Source organism: Primulina tabacum, chromosome 3, assembly GCF_025594145.1.
Source record: "Primulina tabacum isolate GXHZ01 chromosome 3, ASM2559414v2, whole genome shotgun sequence".
Taxonomy (NCBI): domain Eukaryota; kingdom Viridiplantae; phylum Streptophyta; class Magnoliopsida; order Lamiales; family Gesneriaceae; genus Primulina; species Primulina tabacum.
In genome coordinates, this window is record NC_134552.1 from 12,586,872 (window position 1) to 12,614,840 (window position 27,969).

Genomic DNA, 27,969 nt, shown 5'->3' on the forward strand with positions numbered 1-27,969 from the left:
GAGAACTCGTCTCTAAGAATTTATAAAGTAATTTCAAAAAACACATCCCTATGTCGTATGAACAAATGATAAAACAACCAAAATGAGCATACAATACATCGTCCTGTTATGCGAATAAACTGATAGTACCATTGACGCATTCCAAAATCTCGAACAATATTCATCAGCAAAACAAATCTCATCAGTAACACTAGAAAAACTATTACCAAATGTAGTCGCTAAAAATTAAGTTTCCTTTTGTTCCAGCAAAAAATCAATCTGAAAAATGCAGAAACATAAACTTTTATTAAGCATCTGAAAGCAAGTGGTGGATCGATCATCTCGTCATCTTCCAATCCATAATATAGACTACCTGATCACAAATCTACCGGTCCAAACGCTCCCCATTTTTGGTCATCGGACTGAGCATCACCCAGAAAAGATTCAATATTGGATCTTGCAGATTGATCCTTAGCGAGTGGAAAGTTCCAGAATGAGTCAGAATTTTGAAAGAAAATGTAAAACGCAACAACGGAAGCCAAAAATAGCCCCAACAGTAGTATATAGATTTGCCATTCTGCAATTTCAGGGACAAGAAAATGGTAACCTTTGTTAATTTAAATTAAATTTAGAATATAAAGAGGGCGGTGCTCCAGGGAGGGGGGGAAGATAGATGGACACAAGAACCTTTCCAATCGGCAGGAACACTCAGTTTAGTAATCATTACTCCCCATTCGGTAGACGTAGTAAGAATTACTCTGCAGAGTCGAGTGCAAAAGCTTAAACGAAAATAATGTAAACAATTTAAAATGCTAGGTCTGTCACAAAACAAAAGAGAAGATTAACAGCATTTTCCATTAACCAATCAACAGGTTTGTGAGGATAATCAAGTGGGCAATCTGATGGAGAAATTCATTTTAGGTCAACTTGAATTACTGATAAACCAGATGGTATATAAATTAGACATCTAAATAACAGAAGTAAAGAACTAGCAAAAATCTGGTATATTAACAGTATGTCTGAATAATTAAGAATAAATGAGAAACCGTCATTGTATAAATTGATTTGAACCACATGAAAAAATATAAAAATACTAGTTAATGGCTCGGGAAAGAGCATTCATATGTTGATTTTGATGACAGATTTTAAGTCTTACCTTTCACTGGGGCAAAAGACTAATGATTCAATGTTAGCGCCCAAGTGCAACCTCTTGCTCCAATGGCTGACTTCCATTTTTTTAATGTCTACGACACATATATCTCCATCCTTGCTCCCCCTGTAATTCGAAAGGTTGTGAAAATTTATTTGCTGACAGTAACGTCATCAATACCAAGCTAAAACGTTCTTCCAAAGAGATCTCGCGCTCGGCAAATAAAATATATTCTTGTCTGGCAATAAGAGTATCATTGACATTAAATTACCTATTGAGGTTCATATACGATCAGACTAGAATCAGCATATCAATTTTTACATTTTTATTTTCTCGAGTACTATATTGTTTTTAACTACTAAAATTCCATTGAAATGTTTCTGTGCTTCTAATGGACCTACAATATTAGACGTCCAAAATAATATTGTTTTTACAATTTTTCCTCTTTAATTTGTTTCAAAACCAGTTGTCACTTTCAGCAAAAGGTACTTCTAGAAAATAATACATATATGATTTTTTTCCCCAAAATAAACATATAAACAAAATAGAAAATGAATACAATTCAAAAAGAGGCTGGATACTTACAAAGCAAGATATTTTCCATCCAAACTCACGGACATTATTGAAGCTGGCTTTCTCAATAACCTCTTGTGCCCAACTTTCTTCCATGAACTTATGTCCCAAACAACTGTCAGTGCTTTGTTTCCTGTGTAATACAAAACATATCTCAAGTCTGAATTTCCAACAATTATTAATTTCAAGCACCTAGGTGACTGCATGCTTGGAGAACTTGTACATTTGACATACCTTTTTGAACACTGCAAAATAGAAAGGGTTTTGTCCCGTCTTTAGAAAATCGGCAAAGTTCAATGCTTTCATCCTGCGACAAAAGAAAGATACATAGATATGTTGATAACTTAAATTTGTGGAAAATGATACGCAAAAGTCAGGAATAAAGAACATACTGAGTTCCGTGTCAAGGTTGTTATAGGAGCTCCATCATTTGTGTTCCATATTCTTGCCGAGCCATCAGTTGATGTTGAAGCTAGAAATTCTGAGTCTAAGCTGCGACAGAGTAAACAAGGACTAAAACCATTAAAGTCTGTTCCCAGGATGACTGAATTGATTGAAGAGCACTAGATAATGTCTACACTTGAAAGAGAAAATACAATAATAAAAATAAAAATCAGTACCTCTTTCAGATATACATAGAATTTTACAGTCCAGCTCCTTTCGTATAACAGGTATATATTGTGAAATTATCTAGTCTAAATTTTCTTGAAGTAAAAACCACGAACATTAAGTTAGGCATATCAATAATAACGCTCACAAGATGATATTTAGTACTGATTTTCCTGTTCATTTGACTCTTTCAACTCCAAATCATGCCTTAGCATTCACAAAACAAAACTCTAAAATTAAAATGAATTTTTCTCTCAATCAAATATTAGCAAGTCCTTTGGGTATTAATTCTCTTCAAAATTTCGACAAAAAAGCAAGTTTGTGAAATAATTTAGTTTGTTTTTCTATAAAAAACTATATGCAAAGTGAGGGTACAGTCCAAAAGCCTGTAATTTATAAAATGGCAGAAACATGAACTCAAATATGACCTAAATATTGGTGCAGGTTGATTCAATGAGTATTCAACCAACAGTGGTAACAAATTTGCAGGGGTCCAACCCATTTCCAGAATGCTGATTTTGACTCGGTTAGAATTGAAACAACCAATATGTTTGCCCCACCATAATTGTAGAGAGCAATGTCAATATAAGTAGTGCATCATGAGAAAAACATAATTGTTAAATCTCATGTCAAGGCAGCATGGTAGTATTGCTTGTGTTATAAGCGGAAGACTGTTCATGATTTCATATGGATATGGGACAAAAGTAGATAATATGGGAAACAATTTCTTGTAATAGATTAAAAATCAATCAAATGTCTTACCTAAAATCCATGTCTTGAAATGACTTGTGAGCTCTTGGTTCGTCTAAAATGATGCGCATGTTTGTCCACTCAAATATTCTAAGGTGTCCGTCCTTCAAGTTTAAAGAAAAAAAGGTAAAATAATATATAATATGTTCTAAAAATCATATATGCAGAGACCAGTACAGAATGATAGTCATCATAAGAGAGCTTACAAATCCACCAGTTGCAAATTTAGTTCCGTCTACACTAAAAGCTAAGCACTTTTGCAATCCAATTCCTTGCAGTGGAAGCACCTCTTCGTTCAAAAGTTTTATATTGTCTTCCCGGCCAGACAAACTGAACCATCTGCACGTTTTATGATTCATTACTTTTTGCATCTAGCACGAAAAAGTAATATCATATCATAACGGAGAAAGGTGTACTCTAAGAGTAAGACATGCACGCCAGTGCAAACCCTTTCCTTCCTGTGTTAGTCATGACCGGGGCCAATAATTTTCCAAACAATAAATTTCCAAAACCATTCTGGAATATGAAACATTAACAATACACCCTTTAGTCAAAGATCTAGATGCATGATAAAATGAAGACTAAAACCGAACAGTCAAAACACTGACTTGCAGTCGCCAGAACTGGTTGCACAAACTATGCTATCTCCACTGGGATGCACAGCAATTGTCACTGGATTAACCCCTTCTTCAAATTCATACTTAGCCTGCATGTATGATAGACACCGGGGATCAAGTATTCATACACCATCAAATAACATTTATCAAACATAACACTGCCTTGACAATAAGCCACTGCAAAAAATTCCTTGAACCAATCTTGTGCATCAGAGATAGCATGATTACAATAAATCTGTCTGAATCAAAATGTTAAATTACTCACTCAATCTAGGGTAACAAAATTCTCACATGCAGCATATTAAATACAAAATTATATCGACACAAATAAATAATTAAAAAATAAAAGCATCCGACCTTTGGGGATGGAGAGAGAGAGGTGGTCTTCGGATCGAAGGAGAATATCTCTATAGAAAATGGCTTCGATTTTCCGACCGCCGCCAAATGCGCGTTTTCTGGCCGTCTGATCCACGTCGCACAAGTCACAACACCATCTCCCGGCACGTCTCTGGCGTCCATTTTCCGCAGTGCAAATCGATATCAAAAGAGAAAAGATCGTCGTCAGGTGGTGGCCGTTGAAATGTGAAGCAGATTTGGAAGCAAAATTTAAAAGGGGGGTTTTATACGGGGAGAATATTGGGAACACCGTTGGGGTTATTATCCCCTACATTGACTTTACCGTTTTGTACTTGTACATTTGTTGCTTTTACTAAATCACCTTCATTTATAAAATATATGTGATGTAAATTATTACACACACAATTTCAATTAAAAACAAGTTGATGATATTAATATTTGCAAAAATCGCATTGTTTTTCAATTTTAATAGTAAAATTTGTCTCATAAAACCAAATCCAAACTTTCAAATACAAATCTCAGATTCTATCTCTCACATTTTTCTTTCTAACAGTCAAAAGTCACAATCGACAATTTGACATACAATTTTAGTTTTGAAAATACGTATGAGGTTTAAATCTTTATTCATATAACATTAAATTAATTGTATATATTTCCCAAAAACTTTGAATTTAGTTTCACATTTTCATCCATTTTTGACATATATAAGTTCTTAGACGACATTTTTTTTTACCTTTATAGATAGCATATATCTATAAAGAATGCCGCATTTGATTAACTAAAGAGTAAAGAAACTTGTGGTTAATTAGCTATCATTCATTGTCTTAATTTAATTTAATAAAAAAATAATTGGTGGAATTAATTATATTTTTTTGTAAAGTTGTGATGGGTATGTAATATGCGGTGCAAATGTAGGCAATCTTTTCCCCAAAGTAAAAGTTCGTAAAAAGTCAACCGCTTCGATGATATCTACGCTATCTGGAAGGTATATGCTGCGACTATTCCGGGGAATTCTGTACAATTTTATTTAAATAAATAATTTTGGAAAAAAAGATTTTAATATGCTGGTGGATGACAATAAATCCGGGTAAAGCGGGTATAATACGACTTGGACTCGACATATTTGGGATGGATAGGAATATTGCTTATCGAATCCAATCTATGTCTGACTCGCTTCGCATGTATTTTGATTATTATTATTTTTTTCAATGGATTATTGGAAAAGTTTGTTTTTATGTAATTTCTAAATTTTATAACCTTTCATCTTTAAAAATAAAATAAAAAAATTACACCCTTTTCGATACTTGAACCATTTTTTTAATATGGTATATAAAATATTTTTAGTTACAAAATCGGGATGTCAAATAATTGACGGATCCAATCCATTACCTTTAGGTATGAGTCGGGAGGATATGGTCGTATGTCCTAATATATCAAACATACTCGACCAATTGTTATCCCCGATTATGAGTGGAAATATATCAAAAACTTGTATGAGACAGTCTCATGGGTCGTATTTTGTGAGATGAATCTCTTATTTGTGTCATCCATGAAAAGTATTACTTTTTATGCTAAGAATATTATTTTTTATTGTGAATATCGGTAGCATTGACCCGTCTCACAGATAAAGATTCGTGAGACCATCTCACAAGACACTTATTCTTCGTTGTTTTATTAATTTTTTTGGGAAAATTATTCCTTTTTCGATTATCATCATCATTATTATTATTATTTGACAGATTTTCCTTGTTTTATACGTTTATTATCGCTCACACGTTAATTGATAATAGTGTTTTAGAAACTAATATTACTGGTAAAAAAATCTTGGGCCGGACCGAGTTATTAGGCCAGCCCAATTTAAAATATCAAATTCAGGCCATCACCAAATCCGAGCCCGCGTTCGATTAAACCCTTGGATTTTGATTATGGTTTAGAAAATTCGGGTTATTATTAAATATGTCGGATAAAACGAATTAAATAAAAAAAAGGAACTACACAAGGGTTAACCCTAAAATCATCCACCATATCCCGCATACCAAACTCAGCCTAAAAATACTTTGTACCAGTATTATGTTACTTTTTTCACATATAAAAATCGTTTCTCGTACCGAATTATTTTACTCCAAAGTGCGACTGTAATATATCCTAGATATTGCAGTCACGAGTCATTCCTAAAGGAATGCATGCGTCTCTATGCGATTTCATTGGATGAACCGAGCCGATTCGCAAACTTTTCGAGCTTGTTCGAAAAATATTTAATTTGAATTCAAGTCGAATTCAAACATGTTCGCGAACTGCTTGTGAATATTAATATTTTATTAATATAATATAATTATATATTAAATAAATTTCGAATAAAAACGACAATGAGACGATCTCAAGACAGATTTGGCCAAACTCGAGACCCAACCAGCCTAACATTTGCCACAACCCGGCCCGTGGAATTGACAGTTCCAATCTGGGTTGGACACGTGAACCTGTCAAATTCATTTTTTTAAGATTCATTTTTCAAAAAATTTAAAAATTAAAATTAATTAATCATTAAATTTATTTTCAAAATTTATATTAATAATACTAATTTAAAAATATTATCACAATTTTGATTCAACTGAAAATTACATATCAATTTTTGTTTAATTAATAATTAATTAAAATGTGTAATTATATGTTTTAATATTAAATATATTTATTCATTTAAAATATTATAAAATAAAATTATGATTAAAATATTTATTATTAAATATAAAAAAGTATAATCATATTAATAATAATATAGAATTTTTAATATCTATACTATTATATTAAGTGTGACGCCCTAATAATAACCGCTCTATGAGGACACCAACTTTCTTTCCTATTTTACCCTTTTTAATTTTTTATATTTACTATTTACTATTTTATTATAGTTGAGACCCTAATAATAACCGTTCTATGAGGACACCAACTTTCTTTCTTATTTTACCCTTTCTCATTTTTTATATTATATTTTTTCTTAACAAATAATATTATATTCAACGTCATAAGAAAACCGCTCACGTGAAAAATAATATTATTTCTTCTCCAAACTAGCCACCACGAAAAATAAACTCTCTTCTTTATGTTGCGACGTCATTATGTTGTAATATCATGAATATTTAATATATTAGCCACATGTATTCAGGCGTTGCGTGTGTCACGGTTACTAGTATATATATATGTGTAAGACGAGGCTAGAACCCACTTCGGCCCGATTAGGCGGTTCTAACCTGCCACGTCCGGGTGGGTTCATTACAGAACTCAACCCATTTTCATTCTCACTTGCGAGTATTTATTTTAGAACAATAATTCGAATAATTCGCGAACATGTTCAAATCTTTCGACTAGACCTCGAACTCTAATTCAAACCAAATTCGAGCGAAATTTTTTAAAATTTCAAATCTCGAATCGAACATGAACTCAAATAGAACTAATTCGAGCCTTTCAGATTTTCATCGTATTCGACTCGATTGGTTTGTTTTAGTTACACCCCTAGGCCCAGCTAAACTAATTCATTAGAAATTTTATTTGCACGTTTCATCCGTCAGATCGGTTAATTCAACTATTTTGGAAAATTGATTTGATTCGAAATAGTATAAAGACGATAACAAACCCAACTACTAACCAAAAACACAAAGGCACTCGTTCCCAATAAGAAGCTATGGAAGTCGAATTTATCCATCGCCTCATTTACTGCTGAGATTTTCAAAGTGTAAAGTCGAAAAACTACATAAGCACTTGCAGAATTATGCAGATTACAAGAATCCGATCGTTTCTATGTGATCTAGCAAGTGGTGTACCTTTTGTGCATGAAGGGTATAGCATAGAAACCCCATCTTCAACCACTCCCCCGCCTTCTAATAGACTCATCAGATATCATCAGGATCTGTGGGAGGTTCATTATCAGATTTCTTACGACCCTTCCTCTCATTCCATCTTGTCCACGCCCATCTCAAAATGAAAAATCCCCCGATGGCGTAGACCTAGATTCAACCATATAGAACATGCATAAAATTAAAAGCAAATCATTCCACAGTAATGCACAGGAGTGTTCCTTTCATTTTCTTTTTCGTTTTTTTTCCCTGGGGTTGATCCTGGGTTGTTCCCTCATATTTCAGACCACAAATTGGTTACGGAACACGCATCAAAATGACATACATTGCTCATAATTGTTTTTTGTTCACTACAAGCACTACTTAAAGTTGAATCATGTGGGCAATGGAACTAAATCCCAGATCCACATTCATTACCCTCGTGCAGATTTAAATTTTTTATTCTTAAACAACCAAGCATGTTAGCAGTATTTTTACACTATGCATTCTTCTAAAAATGTTTTAAGGGAACTTCAGACAATTTTAGATATGAAAGCCTTGTGGCACAACAATTCTATTTTCCAACAGCATTCATACACGCATGTAATTAAATACCCCAAATTGTAGACGTTCAATTTGCAACTAATTGGCAAAAAAGAATCCTCATGAAAGGAGAATGGATGAACCATGCACTGGTTTAATGCATAATAATAACATTTGACAAATCATGAATCCTACAATGTCAGAAATGGAAATTGGAAGAGCATCCTCTCGATACTCTGAGGTAGCTAGCTTGTCTGCTGGTGGGAAGCAGCTTATCACCACTAAGGAATTTTATGATACCTTAACAGCAATAAATATACCATTGAGCCTACTAATGTTGTACCGTCCATAACCATATGCTTCCTAGGAGGATTTGCCCACAGGGTTGACTCTCAGCCCCGACAAAAGATCATCACCTATAGTACCCAGGGGTGTGCCTTGGATGGGGTAATATGAGGAAATTTGATGTACTTGAAAGAAGGAAAAATATTTTTTTTGTGCCTTGGATGGGGTAATATGAGGAAATTTGATGTACTTGAAAGAAGGAAAAATATTTAAAAAAAAAAACTACCCAAAAAGATTAAATTTTTTTATATTTTTGGGGTCCTTTGCACTGGGTCTTCCTGTGTTCAAGTCATGGGAAGAAATCATCCATCACGCACTCAAATGAAAATATTGTTCGATTACGAAAGGTGGACCCAATTCCGCTCGACAGGAGCATCTAATCACTTGAGAGGTTCGGGTAAGGCGTTGCGACGGTCCCTCACACATTAATACATACTCGCTTAATTCAATTTATATTCACGTCCTTACATCTGTGTCTCAGATACCTTATACTCTCCACCAAAGGTCTCACTCTCATGTTGGAGATGAATAATCAGGATCACCCAGGATACCTCACCAACCCCCAACAAGTGGCTGTTTTCTAGGTGCTTGAGGATCATCGATAAACCAGGAAAGTTCCAAAAATTAACAAAGTGATAATCGGAGGAATGCTATTCACGCAACATACATCCACTATAAAGCAGAAAGAGCTGAAAATCAACATGTTTCGAACTATGCAACGAGATTCACACAGTACCTGCCATAGAAGTAAAGGGTTAGTGTCCGGCTCAGCTTCCACGGAGTCAGTTTCGAGCTTCAGCGGAGTAAAACCCTGCGTTGGAAACTTCACCGAAGAAGGATTAACGCTCTCATCTTCGATCACGGTTGGCTTCTTCTCCATCGGCTCGGCGGAGGGAGTAACAGCGGCTGGCTCCACCATCGCATCATTATTCGGTAGAGGCAGTTTAATCCCGCGAAGTAAGTTGGAGAAAAATGCTAAAATAGGGTTTTCTTGAATTTCCGCCATTCCTCTACCCGGCGATATTTCCCAGGCCGAATTTGGTTTTGGGGGGGGGTGATTATTATTATTATAGACGTACTCCGCTTTCAACGTCCTTTGTTTTTTATATATAAATAAATTAATAAATTTAAATGGATGGTATATTATTTTTTTTTTACTAAAATATGATAAATTATATTTTTATTTTTTCAATAATTAATAAATATGATATGATTGATTTATAACAATAATTAATAATTTGATTGATTTTTTTATAAATAATCGTCATAATAAAATTATAAAAAAATATAAATAAATAAAGAGGACGGTTTCATTGATTTTTTTCGCGAAACAGATCAATTCTGTCTATATTTACAATAAAATGTCTTAATTGACATGCGTTTCACTTCAACTTTTGTACTCTAAACACTTGTTTGGAGGGATAGGTGATCCTCCTACAGTAACTGTTAAATATGAAATGATACCCATAGAATTCAGTCATGTAAACTATGAGTGACGGCAAAATCTATTTGGTAGCAAATTAATGAATTTGCGGACGACTTTTGCAACATTTGAAGCAGCAAGTGACCCAAATAAATCAATGGAGTTTTGTCCCTTTTGTGCACCTGCTAAGTCCGATAGCCCACGAATCACAATAACTGGGAATCCATTTGATAAACTTGTCTGCACAAACCACAATTTAGACGAGATGGCTTATATTCAAGGACAATTTTGGACGCGAAAGAGATCAGGAGACGGGGCTAACCATTACTACTGCGGTGCTCTCCATATCAGCAGATGACACCCCAAAAGTTTGAAACCGGAAGTTCCTATAAGCTCCATTATCAAGAAATATGTTGGCCGTTGAAGCCTTCATCCCAAGTACAACCTTGGGCTTATTCTCAAGGCATAGGCTTGAATTCACACACTTGTCCAACTCCAGTCCCTGTATAATTTCATTTTTACATATATTTAATTGTGATTTAACTTTACAAAGGAACTCCAAATCCTCTGTTCTATATTGTGAATTACATCTTGTATATCACGTATACTGATAAATTACAAGTCATGCACGCTAATCAAATTTAAACTCGTAATAGAACCACAATAAGCAATAGAAGATGAAACATCATTTGGAAGAGAAGATCCGAATTTCGGTAAAAAGTGCACGTACATAGATTGGACATGAGATGGGTGGTGGTGGCTGTCATGGTTGTTGTCGTCTCACAAATATATTTGGCGAAAGAGACGAGCATTAGTTAGGCTAACCTGGAGAGCCGAAGCTAATTGAAGCCAATTGCTAGTGACATTAAACCAGAGCATTTGTTGAGCAGTATCAGCCTCTCCGGACTCAGAATAGAATTGCTCTGCACTGTATACAATCATCCCTAAAGAACTATTTCTTCCCCTAGGAACATTATATTCCTTAAATTCAAGACTTGCAAAATCATTTTTTGAGACTTCGGCAGTGGGTTTCTATCAAGAAAAAACATAAATACAATGAAATAAAATTGAAGTCATATATATACAAGAAGATAGGATGAAATGTGATCAGATTATAAGATGCAGATTGGACCAATTTAAGTTACAAGCCAATCCCACAAACCAGTGTTCACGAATTGGTTCGGAATTACGACATCTCCAATGTTCATGGAAGAGTTGAGATTCCCAGAAATACCAAAGTGGATCAGCCCATGAATGTCGAAGAGATCCAGCATCTGTTGTGTTGCTGCAGCAGCATTCACCTGAACATGAATAAACAACATCCCTTTACAAAGTCAACATCTTTTTGGGGGAAAAAATTTCAGATTTTATATTTTCAAAGCCTAAAATGCAAAGATTTACCATCCCAACTCCACACCTGACGTAAATGACTTCCTTTCTTTGCAACTTCCCTACTCGAAATCGCCTACCTTTAAAAACGTATAGTTCAGAAATATCATTACACTGTTTACACAGACACACAAAGAAATCTTGAACCAAGGTCGAATATAGTTGAATCCAATAAATTCAGTGAGTTACCAGACAAATCAAGAAATGGGTGCCGAGAATCGGGCTGGAAATAACCAGTGGAAAAGAATGCATCTTCTTCAAGAGAAAATACTGTGATAAGACCAAGATAAGGGCCTTTGCTGTTGATTTCTCTTATCATTTCTAAAGATTTCAGCCTTCGTTGTGGAAATCCCAACGCATGAAACACAAGTACAGAAGATAAAAATAATTGGGAAACTGAGAATTTGAGGTGTTTGGATGCTGCCATTCGTTGAGCTGACCTCTCTCTCTCTCTCTCTGGCTCCACAAAATGTGCAATAATTTAGAAGAGCTGACATCCAAGTCTAAAGCAATTGACTTCAACCACAAATTTGAATTACTCGGACACAAAATAAAGAAGCTTGAACTCCAGCAATTCGAGCCACTTCAAGAGTTTAATTTGGTTAAAAAGTAATTTTCTTTACAATACTTTATTTTTAGTTGTTCGAGTATAACACTCGTTCGTGTTAAAATAATAACGAGTTTGATGGATTAAATAAACGTTTAATCTATTGTTAGAAGTTGAATTTTTATTTTTCAAAATTACTACTAAAATACATATGTGATTAAAAATAAATAAAATAAAATTATGAATTATTTTTAACAATTTAAAATTAATTATCAATCTTTACCATGATTTCATCCATAACAATGTACATTTTACATACCAAAACTATGAATGGCACGAGTCCTCCTATAAATATCTTTGTTTTTTTACACGAGCGTGACACACCCAATGTCTGCTTGATCTCGAGTCCTAAGTCCTATCAAACCTACATTTCACTTGACTTTTTTCGCTACACGTCCCAACCATCCGTTCGTCGGCCGAATTCGACCTTCCGGTGAGCCAAACTTCCATACATGTCAGAAAACTTCGCCAGGCAGTTACTTCTGACTCCATAATGTGCCTTGGTATTCCTGCTGATAGCAACTCCCGAAAATTTAGAGGTGTCGATCGCCCACGTGGGTTTAACATACTCGACCACACTGGACACGCTTCCATTCGCGTACAAGTAGTTCATTAATACATCCTCACAGTTGAAAAATTCATCCACCAATGCTCGACCTGATGATGCATCATTACTCCAGTACCTCTCGAATGCAACCGTACTATCGATGAAAGCTGCCCCAGTGAGAATCATGTTATACCCGTCATGTCTTCGAGCATGTTTCTCGCCTCTATACTTGAACGGGATCCCATCTACAAGCCGAGGGTAAAATCCTACAATCCTGTCAGGGTGCTCTCGCCAGACTTTGAACCCTCTTTCGATATCATCACACGTCATCATGATGTCATCATCGAGCTCGAGAACCGCTCGAGTTTTGATCAGTGGATCAGTTTTGAAACGATTGTTCAACGAGTTCTGCTTCTCTACTCGTATTCTTACAGGAACTGCGGTGTCGAAGTCTCTTGGTTCCGGAGGTATTCCTTTGTTCCACACGACGACTATCTCCCGGACCGAGGCACATCTAGAGTAATGCTTTATGTACATTTTCAGATTCCAAATCCGGGCGTCATATGTCATTGTTAGCAACGTGAACTGGGAGTAGTGACTATTTAACGGATATGGCTCATTTGCACCATTTCCACCATATATATACCCAACCCCGGTGCATGTTAGTATCGCAGAAAAAACAATAACCAAAGCCAAGATAATGATCCCAGTACATGTACTCAATTTTATGCTGGCACGAAGCGACGAGGTTGCTCGGTTCAAACGACTGCAAAATAGTCTCAGCTTCGAAGATAGTGCGCTCGACCTTTCCCAAGTCAAGAAAGTATCAGTTCTCTTACCCATATTGTGAGGGCACCAACTCAATGGGACTATACATTTAACTACCCCGAGTAGAATTCCCACAAGTACCACAAATGCAGCCACAGATACAATCGAAACTATCCCAAGAACGAAGCGCCGAACTGTATCTCCAGAGGGTACACGGTCCCCATCAAGAACGGCGATCCATTCGCCAGAACGGAGCTGCTGAATATCAAGGTGATGGCTTCGAGCACCATTCCAAGCATTTCGTCCCTTACTCGACTCTTCGACACCCAAGGGAACCTCGACTTCTTTGAACTCATTTTTGGACAGAACTTCAATTTTGAACACGCGAGTACGTTTGCCATACGTTTCACCACAATCTTGACCGATACGATAAATATTTCCATTGTATACAAATGGCCTGCCTCCATTACGAGCTCCCATGGTCTTGTCTGTGTTATATATGGGGTTCTTCTTATGAGGTTTCCATGGACCAAGAGGCGAGTTGCTGTACCAGATCTCAAGCTGCCCATTTTTATGGGTGCCAATCCCGCTATGGTCCGAACCAAAAAGCCAGAACTTTCCTTCATAAGGGATTATAAAAGCATCAACAAGCGGTTTTTTCATGATTACCTTTTCCAACGTCCATGACAAAGGAAAGTTGGTAGCACGATAAAGACGAAGATCCCCTTTCGCACTACCCTCTGGCATCATATATATCTGTGGAAAAAATGCACATTTGAAAAATATTGAGTTGAAAGAATCAATCAAGACTAAAATAATGAAAATACATCAGTTTATTTATAATACTAGGGCTTTCGAATTAAAGAAGTGACATTAAATTAAAGCAAAATCAAATGCCCATGAAATCTCACATTTCCATTATGGTTGAAGACATATGGATATGATAAATGCCAATCTTCGTCAAGGGATATACCCAAATGCTGCCATGTCGCTCCCTTATCTATGCTCCGTGAAACTCCAATGTCGCCTTGCATTGTAAACGAATTTTTTGTTTCATAGAACAGGTAGAGGACATCATCCTGAATAACAATATTCAATATCAGCCAAAGTGATCGCACAAGCATTGAACATTCAAATATGGCACGGATTCATCTTATCTAAGAGCACCATATGTGTCTCAATAACGTAGACAAACATACGAACACCGTATATATACATGCTTATGCTCACGTGCATGGTGGAAGTTTTATACATGATTCTCTTCCCACAAAAAATGATGAGTTTTTGCTTGATCTTTAGAGGATCCCCACTCAAGTTAATTATTTTAAAAAATAACACTGAAAAAAAAATTGCAATCACCTTACAATTTTTTCATTTCCCATTCTTAAAATTTTCTTCTGTCTATATGTTATTTTGTCGAGCATATTTGTTATATCCGCTGGTTCTCATACATCAAAAGGCCAGCATATGAGTAACTGAAAATAACATATAAAATATACAAGAGACAGACTCTATGAGATTCGAGGACCACTTTAAAAGACATTCTATCATTTTTCTAAATATAAAAGTTTAGTCCTTTTTTAACACAGGAAAAAGATATAAAGCATAAACAACTTGGATGAGTTTATACCATACTAACACCAAAACTCTCACAAGCATACATGCAGAGAAGAGATCACAACTCCTGAATATTTTAACATCGTATTGGACACAACTCCTGAATATTTTAACATCGTATTGGACAAACTAAGTTCAAAATTTATAAAATAAAAAGAATAAGAAAAACAGAAATTACCTGCTGATAAAGAAAAGGGTCAGCAACAAAATTACTGGGAAATCCTGAATTAGAAGGTGAAGCACAAGTAACTACAGGGTTGGCTACAGGCCATGCTGCACTCTTGTCCTTCCATATATTCATCTGGGAAAAAAAAACACGGAGGTAAGAAAAAAAATGAAATCCCCGAATTTACCTAACTTCAAGCTCAAACATATTTAAATTTTTGTACAAGAGTTAGTGTGTGTGTGTGTGTGTGTGTGTGTGTGTGTTTCTCACATATCATCTCTGCTGCCAAACTTTTCAATTTAAAGGCATCAAACACTTAAAACTCCAAACAAACGAAAAAGAAAGAAAGAGGCAATCAAGAAAATAAAAGAAAGACTTGAAAACATTAAATTATTTAAAATCCAGGCTCGGGCGAGGTGGAATGGCTACGTAAAATATCCACATAATCAAGAAATTGGAAAAATTAAAAGGGAAAATTCAAACTTGTATCTTGTCCACGGTCACCAAGCAATCATAAACACAAGAAGAAATGGTCAGCAAACGAAAATCACTCGCAAGAAATACAATTCGGGGATTGAAAGAAATACAAAATTCATAAATTACAGAAATTTATAAATTACAGAAATTTGAAAGAAATACAAAATTCATGTTATTTAGTATCGGAAATCAAATTATTTTGCAAATAAAATCACAAAAAAATCAATTTTTTAATCGAGTACTTGGAAAGAATGAAAATATGGAAACTGACCGCTTCGATGGGCATAAGAGAAAAGGGCGAGTCCCCGTAGAAAATGCCGATAGCCCAAGAACCCTCACTGTCTTCTGCGCATCCGAGTGCGGCTACCTCCGACCGCACGTTAGGGGTGAGCGCAAGCCGACCATATAAACTCCCAATCAACCCCAAAACGACAAACGAGAACAAGAAATACGTAAACGTTGAAGACACCGCACACTGCTCACTGTTACTATTTACGCCGTTTCCGTTCTTATTGCTGCCGCCGCTCTTCCCACCACCATTTGCGCTGTGCCACCTCCACCTGAACCACCCGCCGGAACCGCCACCAGAAGCCACAATTTGACTTGAACCCATTTCTGTAGACAGAAAACTGATACTGGGTCCGTAGCAGGGTGAGGGGTAGAACTCTCCGCCGCCGGTAAATTCTCACCGCCGATGCCTGAGCCGGCCTTATGCATGCAACATTTCAAGCCAGATATGAGAGTGAAAAAAGTAATAATAAACTTCACGTACGAGAACCAGCAGAGGTTTTAACGGGATTTATAGCTCTATTTGTTTTTGGATCGTTGGATTTCGTCTTTCTCTTCTTCCTCTACAAAGATTGGATCTTTGATTTGAAACCCGAAAGTGAACAACAAAACCGCGACCGGGTTTTTAAGGGGGAGACGAAGGAGAAACGTTGAAACTTTTTCTTTTCATTTCTTTTTTTTTTTTTTTTAAAGAATTGTAAACTTGTTGGATTTACAGTTTTATGACATCTATCTGTTGGTCATTACATACAGAAATATATAATGTACAGGATTATGATGGTGATGTATATCTTATTTCTCGTGTGAACGAATGGGTGTCGATGGCTTGTTTGGTTCGTGATCCAAACAAGAAATTTTGACCATTAAGGCCGCGTTTGGTTGTCTGTTTGCCGTGTTTCTTGGATTTTTCCAGAATGGTCAGTTCGAAGAAAATGAAAATGAGTGCTTCTTTTCAAATCAAAATCTATTTAATTTAATCTTTTTAATTGGCCCAAAAAAAAACGACATTTTAAAGTGATTGAATTTGTTTTTTTTTTTTTTTGGCCCAACGTGATGTTTCTTTTTATTGAATATTTTGTGGTGTAAAAGTGTATCATTTGCACGGTCATGGGAGGTAATATGGATAAAACGAAGATGATAAGATGATGTAATGAACCGAGATGGTGGTGGTGGCCACTTGGCTTTATGACAAAATAACATCCATTTGTAAGAAAATATATTACAGAATTATAATTTTCAAAATCAGATGGTTTGAAATTTCATATCCGTTGAAACAAAAATACAATTTCAAAATCAAAGTTGTCTTCTTTTTTTTAAAATTAACCAAATTCACATATCCCGGGATAGAGCGGAAGCATAATTAAGTGACATGAACCTTGTTGATCAGCGAAGGATTAATATATGAGTGACATAATTAAGTGACACGAACTTTGTTAATTTAAGTTAATTTTTATACCAAAAAATTTCATTTATTATTATAAATATGAGCATTGTTGATTACTCTAACGAATAAATATATGTGAGATCGTCTCATATGAGATCTACTATAAAAAATAAATAAAAAAAAACTATGGATATTGGCCAAAGCATATTTTTTTTCCCGAGCAGAGTCACTGTCACCTTTGGCCAATAATTAAATTCTCCTGGAATTTGGATAAGGTATTGAACTTTTTGTGAGTTCATGGAATAAAATGACATGGGTTCGGTCGACCCTACCCCTGCGGGCACTGCCTGCAGGGGTCGATCCAACGGCTTGGATTTTTTCGAGCCAATTTTTTTTTTTTTTTTACAGGGAGGTGGGTCCGGATCACTCATGTGGAGTGATCCGGGCCGTTCATTGCCCGTGCAGGCAGTGCCTGCACGGGTAGGTTGAAACAAACCAACGACATGTATCTATATATATATATAATAGAATATATAAATTGTATATTGATAGGTGATAATTGGTAGGCTTCATGACTCGTAAGTATTGGACGGATTAATTTATTTGGTTGAAATTAACTCATATTACTCAAAACATGGAGCCTTTTTTTATCGATTGTATATATGTTGTCGGATATTTTTTTAGATAACTAAGACCACAATCTTTTGGATATATAACGAGTAAACTCGGATATATGTAATAATGTAGTAGCCTACAAATCACACAGACAATCACACCATACCATGTAAATTTGCAAACGGTTGCATGCATGCTCAAGACGATAAGGTTTTTTTGTGAGATTCAAAATTAAAATTTTGTTTTCCGATTTCATACCTTCGACCAATTCAGCTACCCTAACCAGGGGTGGTGTAATGTAATGTGTCAAATCGAAAATTGTACATCGTGTATATCGTATCGAAAATTTTTTCGGTATAAGAAAAGTTTCGGTGTATATTATTAGCATGTCGATTATACCGAAATTGTGCGTTATACCAAGATTTCGGTACCGTATCGATATATACCATTTTATACCAAAAAAATTTATATTTTTAAATTTTTATATATTTTTTTAAAAAAAATTATATATTTTAAAATTTTTACATATTGTTTCGATATTCCGCTATATACCGAAAATTTCGAATTTATACAATTATCGTACTAAAAAATTCGGTATCGTTATCATACCGTACTGAAAATAATTTTCGGTAAATTCGTAATTTTTTTGATACGATAATGTTGGTATACCAAAAATTCGATAAAATTTTCCAGCCTTATTTATAATTATGTTACCAGATATTTTTTATTCTTTTATTAATATATCTCATTAGTAAATAAAATAAATGTTCCCAACAATTTAGTATTTATATTTAAACATTAATTAAATACAATCGAAAATTTATTTTTACAATGAATTTCTTTACGTTGCGTGAAAATACACATAAGTCGAAAGAATATCTATACTATATTATTAAGTGTGAGAACCTTAGAATAACTACCTTTAGGATACCAAAATATTTAATTCCATAATTACCCTTCTTATCCTACTAAAAATCTTCTCAAGTCACTCCATATTTTAAATAGAAAAAAATCAAAACAAAACTTCCCTTTTAAATCGAACAACTATTCTAAATTGAAAATAATTTCGTATTAATTATTTAATATTATTTGATCAAATAAAAAATAACATTTTTTACTAGTACGTATAAAAGAGTTGGCACTAAGTAGTATATGAGAGATTGTATGGGGATGGATTCGAGGAACAATAAGCCGCGTAGAAGGTTTGAAAATCGGTCCATTTTGGAAGGGCCGCCGGCTTTGAATATAAGTAGTGGTGGTGGCGCCGTATGTCTTGGATTTATCAATTTTGATTTGAGCACTCGGAAACAATATTGTTCCACAAATTCAAAGTGAAAATTAATTTATAATTATGTCACAATATTCACGTATCTCCGTCATTATATAATATTATCTATTTTGAACATAAACTCTCATTATTTTATTTTTCGATTTCATTAAAAAATCCTCGTACCAATTGCAATATTATTTCATCTGGTTAATTCTTGGCATTCCTCTATCTTCCAATTGAGATTTTGGTTGCATTCCAACAATCTTCTCCTCCAACAAAGTTCATTACGTTTTCTCATGGTTCAGGCCTCCCCTCAAGCCTTATTTGTCATCCAATCGAGGTCACTCTTCTTCACCGCTTTGGAGTTCACACTTTACATGAAATATCGAGAGCATCACCTATCTCGATAGCTAATCAAGGATTTTTACTGGAAGCCCTCACCAGTCACTAAGAAAGCCGTGTGCTTGACCAGCTCAACCGTCGATTTTGAATTTTTTAATCCTTATTAATTGAAATTTTAATTCACTAATTTAACTTTTTTTTATCATATAAATCGTAAATCGTGCTATTAATTTGTCCAACATGTAATGATGAAATTGCTTATTTACTATATTTTCTAAATAGAAATCATACTTTTTTATAATATATTTTCGCTGATCATTTCATATGGTTTTTGTTAATTCGTTTCATTAAATTAAGTTCGACTGTGAAACAGTCAGATATATATTTAAATTAAAAAATTAAAATTAATATTATTTTATAAATATATATCACAAAATTGATTAATGACATGAAAGTTTTGCGTAGTTTAATATATTTATATTATATATACCTATTTGGCTTTTATATTTAAATTATAGGTTTCTATTATTTAAATATCAAGGTGTGAATAGCAAATGATATTTCCAATTTTCTATGATAAGAAGATTTAAAATTGAAATACTTTCAAAACGACATTAGTTTTGATTTTTTTTATACAATAAATATTTTATATCTAGATTTAATTCGTGAGATGTGACGATGAATTGAAAGATAAGAATTATATAGTTATATTTTACCTATACTTATTGGAAATGAGAGATTTTTTACTTCCATTCCGCAAGAACATTAAGTGAGATTCATATTTAAAAAGATTTTAAAATATTGAATTGGAATTTCAATGTTTAAAAATGAAAATTTGGGTTTTTTCGCAGTTTTCCGATAGATTATGATGTAACGAAAGTGATTTGAGGTTTATTTCATCATAACTTTGTTTATTTTGAACACACGTTATTTCAATAGTAGGTTTCTTGTGAGACGGTATCACAAATCTTTATCTGTGAGATGAGACAACATTATCGATATTCACAATAAAAAGTAATACGATTAGCATAAAACGTAATATTTTTTCATGAATGACTCAATTAAGAGACATGTCTCACAAAATACGACCCGTGAAATCGTCTCACACAAGTTATTGCCTTACTTCAAATGGCTTCAATTTTAATAAATTTCAATCATTTAAACAAAAATTATACCAAGCTCTTTTATTTCTAAATTAAAAAAAAAAATTCTAATGTGATCGTCTTACTTACAATTTTAAAAATTGTTGAACATATTTTTTTCCTTTTAGTCAAAATGGGGTTAAAATTAATACTTTATATAGTCAATAAAATAAATATTTTAAAAAATACTAGACATCGAATTATGAGTTTGAATAATTTATGTTCCGATTAGGCCTAAATATCAAATATACCCTTTTAAAATAAAATAGACATTGCTACAACCGCATAGTATTGAAAATTCATTAACAAATTTTGGTTTCGTGATTCATCGTTTTATCCAATGTCAAATTTACCATTATTTGATTTAATTTGATTATTCAAGAAAGAAAATCTATTATCGTAAAATTATAAGGAAAATATTATTATAAAAAACCAAAATAATATAAAGAAAATCTATATAAATTTTTCTAACAATTATGTTTAAAAATTAATTTTTGCACAAATACTCATGTCAACTTAGAAAGGTAATATTCGTCCATTTAGTAAAAATATCGTACAAATCTACTTTATTAATTTTATAATTTACTCATGACTATGATATCTCGTCAATTTAAAAAAATCACGTGTTAGCTATGTGAATTATATATTTAATATAGTTACATGTGATCTGAATAATAATTAAAAATTATATATAAAAAATCATAAATCATTGGAAAATGTCCAAGCCGGGTTCATCTTTGGAAAATGTCTATGTTTTCTTCTTCGTTTTCCATTTGGATCTATCTTTACGCGTTTCTTCGTCTTCTATTTTGTGAAATATATAATATTCATATAATCCAATTGTCCATTATTTATCATTGGTACATTTTATTTTGATTTGATTTAAGAATTGAGGAATAGAGACCAAGAAACGATCAATTTCTGTCGTCCATTATTTTTCAATTCAATATTAGACTGAATTTGTAAATTACTATGTTAGTTCATATGTTTGACAAAAACTTGTGTGAGACGGTCTCACGGATCGTATTTTGTAAGACCGATATCTTATTTGGGTCATCTATTAAAAGGTATTACTTTTTATACTAAGATTATTACTTTTTATTGTGAATATCGGTAGGGTTGACCCGTCTCACATATAAAGATTCGTGAGACCGTCTCACAAGAGACATACTCCATATGTTTATCTAGTGCAATTACGAAAGGTCAACCCTACTGATATTCTCAATAAAATGTAATACTCTTAGCATAAAAAGTAATATTTTTTCATGGATGACCCAAATAAGAGATTCGTCTCACAAAATACGACATTTGAGACCGTCTCACACAAGTTTTTGCCTAAACAAATTGCAAATAATTTAATTTTTTTATTATAAGTTAAATATTATTTTTTAAAATTTGATTTTAGCGTTGGGTTTTGATTTTTCAATGCATTATTATTGGAAAATTGAGTGATTAAAAAAAATTCTAAAGTCTTATTCAAATAGCTACGTAGAATAATTCTGATCAATTAATATACGTGGAATAATTGAAGGCTAACTGAAATTAGACTTAAATTTCACAAATTAGTTATGCAATTAGGTTCTACAAGGTAGGTAGGTAGAACTATTTATTTTGGGTCAACCCTACCGATATTCAAAATAAAAAGTAATATTATTAACATAAAAAGTAATATTTTTCATGGATGACCCAAATAAAAGATATGTCTTACAAAATACGACCCGTGAGATCGTCTTACATGAGTTTTTGCCTTGTTTTATTTTATTTTATAGCAATTTATTAATTTTCTTATAATTTTTAATTTTTTTAAGAAAGACATAAACTTATAATTTTGCTACTCAATAATTATTTATTTTTATTTTTATTTTTAGGTTGGGAAAGAGAGGTTAGGCTCGAACCTAAGCCTAGGTCAACAAGTGACATCTGCTGTCACTTAGGCGAAAACAAATATGTATAGACTTTAATAACATTAAATTTTAAATATATTATTCATTTTTTTAAAAAATATATTTTTCTATTCACAAAGGATACGGGACCGTTTTCGTGCAAACATACATATAATAAATTTTAATTTTTTAAAACAATAAGTTTCTTTTGTGTATATAGTGTAACAACTTTGGGTAATCTTTTCCATAAAATTATTATTTGTTTACCTTCTTATTTTTATTTTGTGTTTTCTTACAAAGATAATATACTATGAGAATTATTATTCTGAAATACCCATGCTATCAACCAATCTTTATCAAATTTGAAACACAAATTTTTATGATACGTTCTCAAGAGTCAATTTTGTGAAACAAATCACCTATAAAAAATAGTGTTTTATGTTAAAAATATTATTTTTATTGTAATTATGAGTAAAATTAACCCACTTACGAATAAAATATCATAAAACTATCTCACAAGATACCTATTCGATTTGAAAAAGATTATAGAAGAAATGTTCCTTTATTAATTACTCCATTGGAATTTAAAATTCCAACTTGTGATCTAATCTATTCATTTTTAAAAAACTCTATAGTATACATTTCTTGGTAAAAACTCCTGTGAGAGTCTCACAGATCATATTTTGTGAGACATATCTCTTATTTGATTCATCAATAAAAAAATATTATTTTTTATAATAAGAGTATTACTTTTTATCGGTAGGATTGACCCGTCTCACAGATAAAGATTCATGAGACTATTTCAGAAGAGACCTACTCACGTTTCTTATGTACACGTGTGTACTATATCGGATTTTGAATCAGATTTGGGATCAAAAGAAGAAAAAGAAAAGATGTGCGAGAGAAAAGAGAGATACTTGCACTTCATGGCCATCTCTCAACTGAAGTAACAACAATCAGGAATCTAAAAGACGACAGAATATCAAAAATAAAAGAAGGAAAGAATCTAAAGCCGCCATTTATATATACAGAACAAAAACAAAAACAAAAACAAGAACAAAAGAAAAACAAAAATATCGTGTGCGACTAAGACAAAGTAGCATTTTATAGGTACACCCATTAATGGAAAGCTGTGACTCATGAGAATCACCCTCACTCATCAGAGGGGCTCCCCAGTTTCCGATCAATCGCCACGTAATTGCTGTCTCTAGCATCACCTAGAACCCCCTCGCTTTCACAACGAGCCTCCTCAATCGTACCCATCACTGGATTATCGTGTGATCTCGAAGAACGTATTTGCCCGCTTAACATGCAATGGCAATAATGTGAATTGATGGATTGCACTGTGTACTGGGATCTGATAGCTGAGCTGAACATCGGTTGCATGCACCACCGTCTCTCAGGGAGTTCACGAAGGGAAATTCGACATACGGGGCACGTGAAATGCCTGTGAAGCCAAATGTCGATGCACGTTGCGTGGAAGGAGTGGCCACATAGGGGGAGGATACGTAAGGTATCTTCATCATGGTATTCAGATAGACATACAGTGCACCTGCGGATAAGAAGTTTTTTGATGTAAACAAGCAACATGGAGCAGGAGGGCTGGTAGAAGATGATCGCTCGACTCCTCTTCAAAACTTTTCTAATAAATTTATATACTTTTATGTATTTAAATTAAATATATTCACAAAAATATGATATCCTCCCATAATTTTTAGAATTTTAGTTCATCCCACCTTCGCCACTCTGCTAGCTCCACAGCAAGCAGAAGACATGAAGATATATTTTGATACACTGAAATACAGAATCAAGCAACAAGCAAAAGCAGACCGACCAGTAGTAACCAAGCACAATTCAAGAACGAGATACGAGCACAACAAAAGAAGCAATTTCAAAGTTCGTTGGCGAAAAGATTTCGAAAGGAATTATTTGAAAATGTTTTTCAAACTAAAGTGTTCCCATCAAATATGAAAATTCAAACAATGGCTAGTGAAACAATAAAAAAAAACAATCAAATCCATCCACATAAATAGTGATTAGTAGCTTACTTCCAACTGACTACCTTCTAAAAGCCGAATAATTCAATAACATCTATAAGGTCAAATTTCCATGAACTTTCAAATTCTAGGCACAGAGAAATAAGCATTTTTGCCCTTCATCAATCTGTAACCATAAAATAAATGACCCCTACATAGTAACTAGTTAATTGGTATGTTTGGGGTGTTACCAAGCGAGTCTACTCACTTATTTTTATATGTAAATATACAATGTATATCAAGCAACAGCCTGCTTTAGTCCTTTTTCTCGGGGGTATTTTTGGATCGTCGCCGCGAGTTTATCATACAGCCCATTTCTTCTTTTTAATCATCTAAGATAGAGATAGAATTTATTTAATGTTTTTCTTCGTCATTTGAATTCACTAAAACATCAGGATTTTCATTTTCACTGAAAAAGTTCCCAGCTCATGATTTATCTGGTAAGATAATAATATAAACAACAATTTGAATAAAATAATTTGTGGTGCACACATATAATGTGTATTGCATGACTAATTTCAATAAAGGCTGCACCCACTTTCCTACTCACACTTAAGCCCCAAAGATAATTCACATCTTGATGAGCCTTCGACATTTAATCTACGATCATTTGCCTTTGATTTCATCATCTTCACATTTACAGCTTCAAGTCTTTGAAACGCACCAAGGTTAGGCTATAAGGTTGAAGCACACGCTTCATCAAAGGGCCGAGCCTAATCTTGTGTCGAGGTACAAAATGCTGAGCTTTAAGTGTGCCTAAGGGCTTTTAATAATTATGGCTAAAACAAAGTTTAAGGTCATGATCTCCCCAGATCTCACGGAGAACCTGTTTTAAATCGTTACTGGCTTTTAAAAAATTCTATGTCACACTTCAACGAATTTTTCCAGCATAGTGACAGCATATGCTTATGTTAAGACAGAGCAAAGGATGCCGCCTAATTTTGACAGATACTCTTTAAACATAGATGCTTGCTCGATTACACAGTTCTTCCAAGAAACTATGTGAAACTCCGGATGATCAAAAGCAAACAGTTTTATGTTAATATTTGTTTTATGTTAATATTTATATCTGACTTAATATTCTCAAAACTATTTCAATAAAAAAAGAGGTCAAAACAAATATACGAAATGAATTCAATTTCTACTTCATAAAGTAATAAATGGGCAGTAGTTAAGCAAAGTAAAAAAACTTCAATTTTTGAAGTATCTTCTATGACTGTAAACAACCGGTTCAAAATCAATGCAAGTGAATATCTCTCTTCAGCAAAAAGTCAACACCCATTAATTTTTTTTTTAAAAAAATGGGTTCAGCAGACCTGGCATCAAAGCTGCTCACAAAATCGTAGAAGATTGATTAACTTACAGAGTATTTTCTTTCGAGGAGAAGCACAATTCTCGATACTTCTTTGTAGGAAAATTTGATACAACAATAGGCTCAAGGCCATGAAGGCCATGCTCCAACTGTATTTAACGAGTCAGATAAACAATCACTCAGATCTGAGAATTAAAAGTGATCAAAGCTACAAATGAAGATTCTCATTCATCATTATAAAATAACAAAGTATACAATAATAAAACAACAAAAGAAACTGTTGAATCAAAATGTCTGGATGGGACTATTAATTTAGTAAAAGTTGGCTCCCTATGCTGCATAAAGACGTGGTGGAGAAGCATGTACAAGCGAAAAAGCATAATAAACAATATTCCATCCGAAAATGCTCAAACATGAGAAGAGCTTCAAAACTACTTGAGGAAACAAACAAAGCAAAATACCAAATTGATGATACATAGTCAAACTTCATTTACCAAAACTGAAAATTATGTTTGAAACACAAATATAACTACCAAAAATTATGATACGAGACAAGAAATGGTACACCATATAGTGCATTGGCTGCCATGAAACAAATTCAGTTAATGCAAAAAAATGCGAGGTCAGCATAGGATCATGTGTTTTTCATAGCCTATAACATGAGAACTTAATACATGTGGACTTGTTATAATTACGGCACCGCTACAACCTCGACCTTTTACTCACATAAATCAATCCAAGTGCCACGTTCGATGACCGTGGCTCATTGCTGGTCCGACACTGAACAAATTAAGTTATGGGTACGGTTGCACTTAAATTTTCTTGATTTATTGGTTCAAATCAGGTGGTAAAATGAAGAGTACAGACAAAATAAACAAACATGATATTATAAACAAGTTACTTCAAATCTGCATCCACACAAAAACAGATTCAAGATTACAAAAAAAGTAGTGAAACGAATGCTTACAGTGCTAAGATCAGATCTAAGAGCCCTGGAAAAGGACCGCCTCGACACACTAAATTGAATTCGAGCCCAAATGAGCCTTGTGCACACAAAGACTATGAACAAAGTACTCACCGCAAATCCAATCACAGTCATTACCAAATTTATACCCGAAGATATCATTTTCTTTCTCTATATTTCTAGATTTCCACCCACTATATCAAAAACCCAATTCTAATTTTCCTTTCCCCGTCCCTACTTTCTACGATTTCCAATGTCCCACAAATGGAATTCCCCTGAAAAGTTCAATTACTGCACCGTTGTACATTAGCCGCTGGAAATTAAAAACCTTTTTCACAAAATCTAAACACCCACGCATAAAACGACTAAGAGAGTTCGTCTGCAAACACCGTTGCTAAATCCCTCATTTTCCCACTTAAAAAACCAGATCTTTATCCTGTTTTCCCCTCAAAAATCCATTCTTTATCAGCACAAATCTCACACTCACTTCCCCTCAATATACCCACATGAATATTCTCTGTCTAGACTCACATTTTATCAAAAAGACAATAATAATGGTAGTGGAACAGAATCCAGTGGAATTGGACCAAGGCAAAATTTTTTAGGAAACACCATGTTTGGGAAACAGATGGAAGAACAAGATTAATTAAGTCGAGCATGAGAAAATTAAAAGTTTAAGCTAACACACTTGACAAAAAAAAGGGATATAGTGACAAACTTTAATCTTTTGATCGATAGGGAAAAAAAAAATCATTAAACCATAATAACAAATAAAAAGTGGTTGGAGACTTATTCTTCTTCTTTTTTAAAAAAAGAAAAAGAATGACAATGAGAATTCAGCCAGTTTCACAGAAAATGGAATCTTTGTTCTTTGTTAACTTCAATTAGTATTTCACCCACCCATGCGACATCGTGCACAGTATTATTTTATATAATTAATAATTAAAATTAATAAATATTGTGTTTGAATATTATTTAAAGTTATTGAT

The 27,969-nt window shown here is 33.7% G+C and overlaps 5 protein-coding genes across 8 annotated transcripts; all 5 read right to left on the bottom strand.

Moving 5' to 3' along the window:
- Window positions 1-83: 83 nt before the first annotated feature.
- Window positions 84-4,327, bottom strand: LOC142540455 (SEC12-like protein 1). Of its 2 annotated transcripts, XM_075646616.1 has the most exons (11): window positions 4,036-4,327; window positions 3,670-3,767; window positions 3,268-3,400; window positions 3,074-3,165; window positions 2,095-2,194; window positions 1,937-2,009; window positions 1,715-1,835; window positions 1,136-1,255; window positions 667-737; window positions 353-556; window positions 84-258 (listed from the first exon to the last, which is right to left on the bottom strand). In XM_075646616.1, the coding sequence occupies exons 1-10, from the start codon at window positions 4,195-4,197 to the stop codon at window positions 357-359; spliced, it is 1,170 nt and encodes a 389-aa protein (XP_075502731.1). In that variant the 5' UTR covers window positions 4,198-4,327; the 3' UTR covers window positions 84-258; window positions 353-356. The 2 variants fall into 2 exon arrangements, with proteins under 2 accessions (XP_075502731.1, XP_075502730.1); XM_075646615.1 differs by having other exon boundaries at window positions 84-556.
- Window positions 4,328-7,695: 3,368 nt separating this feature from the next.
- LOC142540458 (uncharacterized) lies at window positions 7,696-9,817 on the bottom strand. Its single transcript, XM_075646617.1, has 2 exons — window positions 9,487-9,817; window positions 7,696-8,033 (listed from the first exon to the last, which is right to left on the bottom strand). The coding sequence occupies exons 1-2, from the start codon at window positions 9,754-9,756 to the stop codon at window positions 7,920-7,922; spliced, it is 384 nt and encodes a 127-aa protein (XP_075502732.1). The 5' UTR covers window positions 9,757-9,817; the 3' UTR covers window positions 7,696-7,919.
- A 320-nt stretch (window positions 9,818-10,137) lies between these two features.
- LOC142540459 (bark storage protein A-like) lies at window positions 10,138-12,078 on the bottom strand. Of its 2 annotated transcripts, XM_075646618.1 has the most exons (6): window positions 11,752-12,078; window positions 11,575-11,642; window positions 11,319-11,474; window positions 10,999-11,205; window positions 10,496-10,675; window positions 10,143-10,413 (listed from the first exon to the last, which is right to left on the bottom strand). In XM_075646618.1, exons 1-6 carry the CDS (start codon window positions 11,987-11,989, stop codon window positions 10,237-10,239), a joined length of 1,026 nt encoding a protein of 341 aa, XP_075502733.1. In that variant the 5' UTR covers window positions 11,990-12,078; the 3' UTR covers window positions 10,143-10,236. The 2 variants fall into 2 exon arrangements, with proteins under 2 accessions (XP_075502734.1, XP_075502733.1); XM_075646619.1 differs by lacking the exon at window positions 11,752-12,078 and having other exon boundaries at window positions 10,138-10,413; window positions 11,591-11,637.
- A 276-nt stretch (window positions 12,079-12,354) lies between these two features.
- LOC142540460 (glucosamine inositolphosphorylceramide transferase 1-like) lies at window positions 12,355-16,776 on the bottom strand. Of its 2 annotated transcripts, none has more exons than XM_075646621.1 (4): window positions 16,016-16,776; window positions 15,280-15,402; window positions 14,396-14,563; window positions 12,355-14,240 (listed from the first exon to the last, which is right to left on the bottom strand). In XM_075646621.1, exons 1-4 carry the CDS (start codon window positions 16,355-16,357, stop codon window positions 12,558-12,560), a joined length of 2,316 nt encoding a protein of 771 aa, XP_075502736.1. In that variant the 5' UTR covers window positions 16,358-16,776; the 3' UTR covers window positions 12,355-12,557. The 2 variants fall into 2 exon arrangements, with proteins under 2 accessions (XP_075502736.1, XP_075502737.1); XM_075646622.1 differs by lacking the exon at window positions 16,016-16,776 and adding an exon at window positions 15,644-15,832.
- A 6,852-nt stretch (window positions 16,777-23,628) lies between these two features.
- On the bottom strand, window positions 23,629-27,763 carry LOC142540461 (RING-H2 finger protein ATL38-like). The gene is made up of 3 exons (XM_075646623.1): window positions 26,984-27,763; window positions 26,068-26,165; window positions 23,629-24,220 (listed from the first exon to the last, which is right to left on the bottom strand). Exons 1-3 carry the CDS (start codon window positions 27,140-27,142, stop codon window positions 23,821-23,823), a joined length of 657 nt encoding a protein of 218 aa, XP_075502738.1. The 5' UTR covers window positions 27,143-27,763; the 3' UTR covers window positions 23,629-23,820.
- Between the last annotated feature and the right edge of the window lie 206 nt (window positions 27,764-27,969).

What these genes read in the sequence shown, in the direction of transcription:
- LOC142540455 (XM_075646616.1), bottom strand. Translation starts at nt 4,197, where the DNA reads ATGGACGCCAGAGACGTGCCGGGAGATGGTGTTGTGACTTGTGCGACG. An exon ending in TTTCAAGACATGGATTTTAG is followed by an intron (nt 2,195 to 3,073) that starts GTAAGACATTTG and finishes ACTCTGTCGCAG; the next exon opens with CTTAGACTCAGAATTTCTAG. An exon ending in GATGGAAAATATCTTGCTTT is followed by an intron (nt 1,256 to 1,714) that starts GTAAGTATCCAG and finishes TTCGAATTACAG; the next exon opens with GGGGAGCAAGGATGGAGATA.
- LOC142540458 (XM_075646617.1), bottom strand. Translation starts at nt 9,756, where the DNA reads ATGGCGGAAATTCAAGAAAACCCTATTTTAGCATTTTTCTCCAACTTA. An exon ending in ACCCTTTACTTCTATGGCAG is followed by an intron (nt 8,034 to 9,486) that starts GTACTGTGTGAA and finishes GGTTGAATCTAG; the next exon opens with GTCTACGCCATCGGGGGATT.
- LOC142540459 (XM_075646618.1), bottom strand. Translation starts at nt 11,989, where the DNA reads ATGGCAGCATCCAAACACCTCAAATTCTCAGTTTCCCAATTATTTTTA. An exon ending in CTGGTTTGTGGGATTGGCTT is followed by an intron (nt 11,206 to 11,318) that starts GTAACTTAAATT and finishes TTTTCTTGATAG; the next exon opens with AAACCCACTGCCGAAGTCTC. An exon ending in AGAGCACCGCAGTAGTAATG is followed by an intron (nt 10,414 to 10,495) that starts GTTAGCCCCGTC and finishes TGGTTTGTGCAG; the next exon opens with ACAAGTTTATCAAATGGATT.
- LOC142540460 (XM_075646621.1), bottom strand. Translation starts at nt 16,357, where the DNA reads ATGGGTTCAAGTCAAATTGTGGCTTCTGGTGGCGGTTCCGGCGGGTGG. An exon ending in ACCCTTTTCTTTATCAGCAG is followed by an intron (nt 14,564 to 15,279) that starts GTAATTTCTGTT and finishes ATTGTTATTCAG; the next exon opens with GATGATGTCCTCTACCTGTT. An exon ending in TCTTCAACCATAATGGAAAT is followed by an intron (nt 14,241 to 14,395) that starts GTGAGATTTCAT and finishes TTTTTTCCACAG; the next exon opens with ATATATATGATGCCAGAGGG.
- LOC142540461 (XM_075646623.1), bottom strand. Translation starts at nt 27,142, where the DNA reads ATGATATCTTCGGGTATAAATTTGGTAATGACTGTGATTGGATTTGCG. An exon ending in TTAGATCTGATCTTAGCACT is followed by an intron (nt 26,166 to 26,983) that starts GTAAGCATTCGT and finishes CGTTAAATACAG; the next exon opens with TTGGAGCATGGCCTTCATGG. An exon ending in TCCTCGAAAGAAAATACTCT is followed by an intron (nt 24,221 to 26,067) that starts GTAAGTTAATCA and finishes TCTTATCCGCAG; the next exon opens with GTGCACTGTATGTCTATCTG.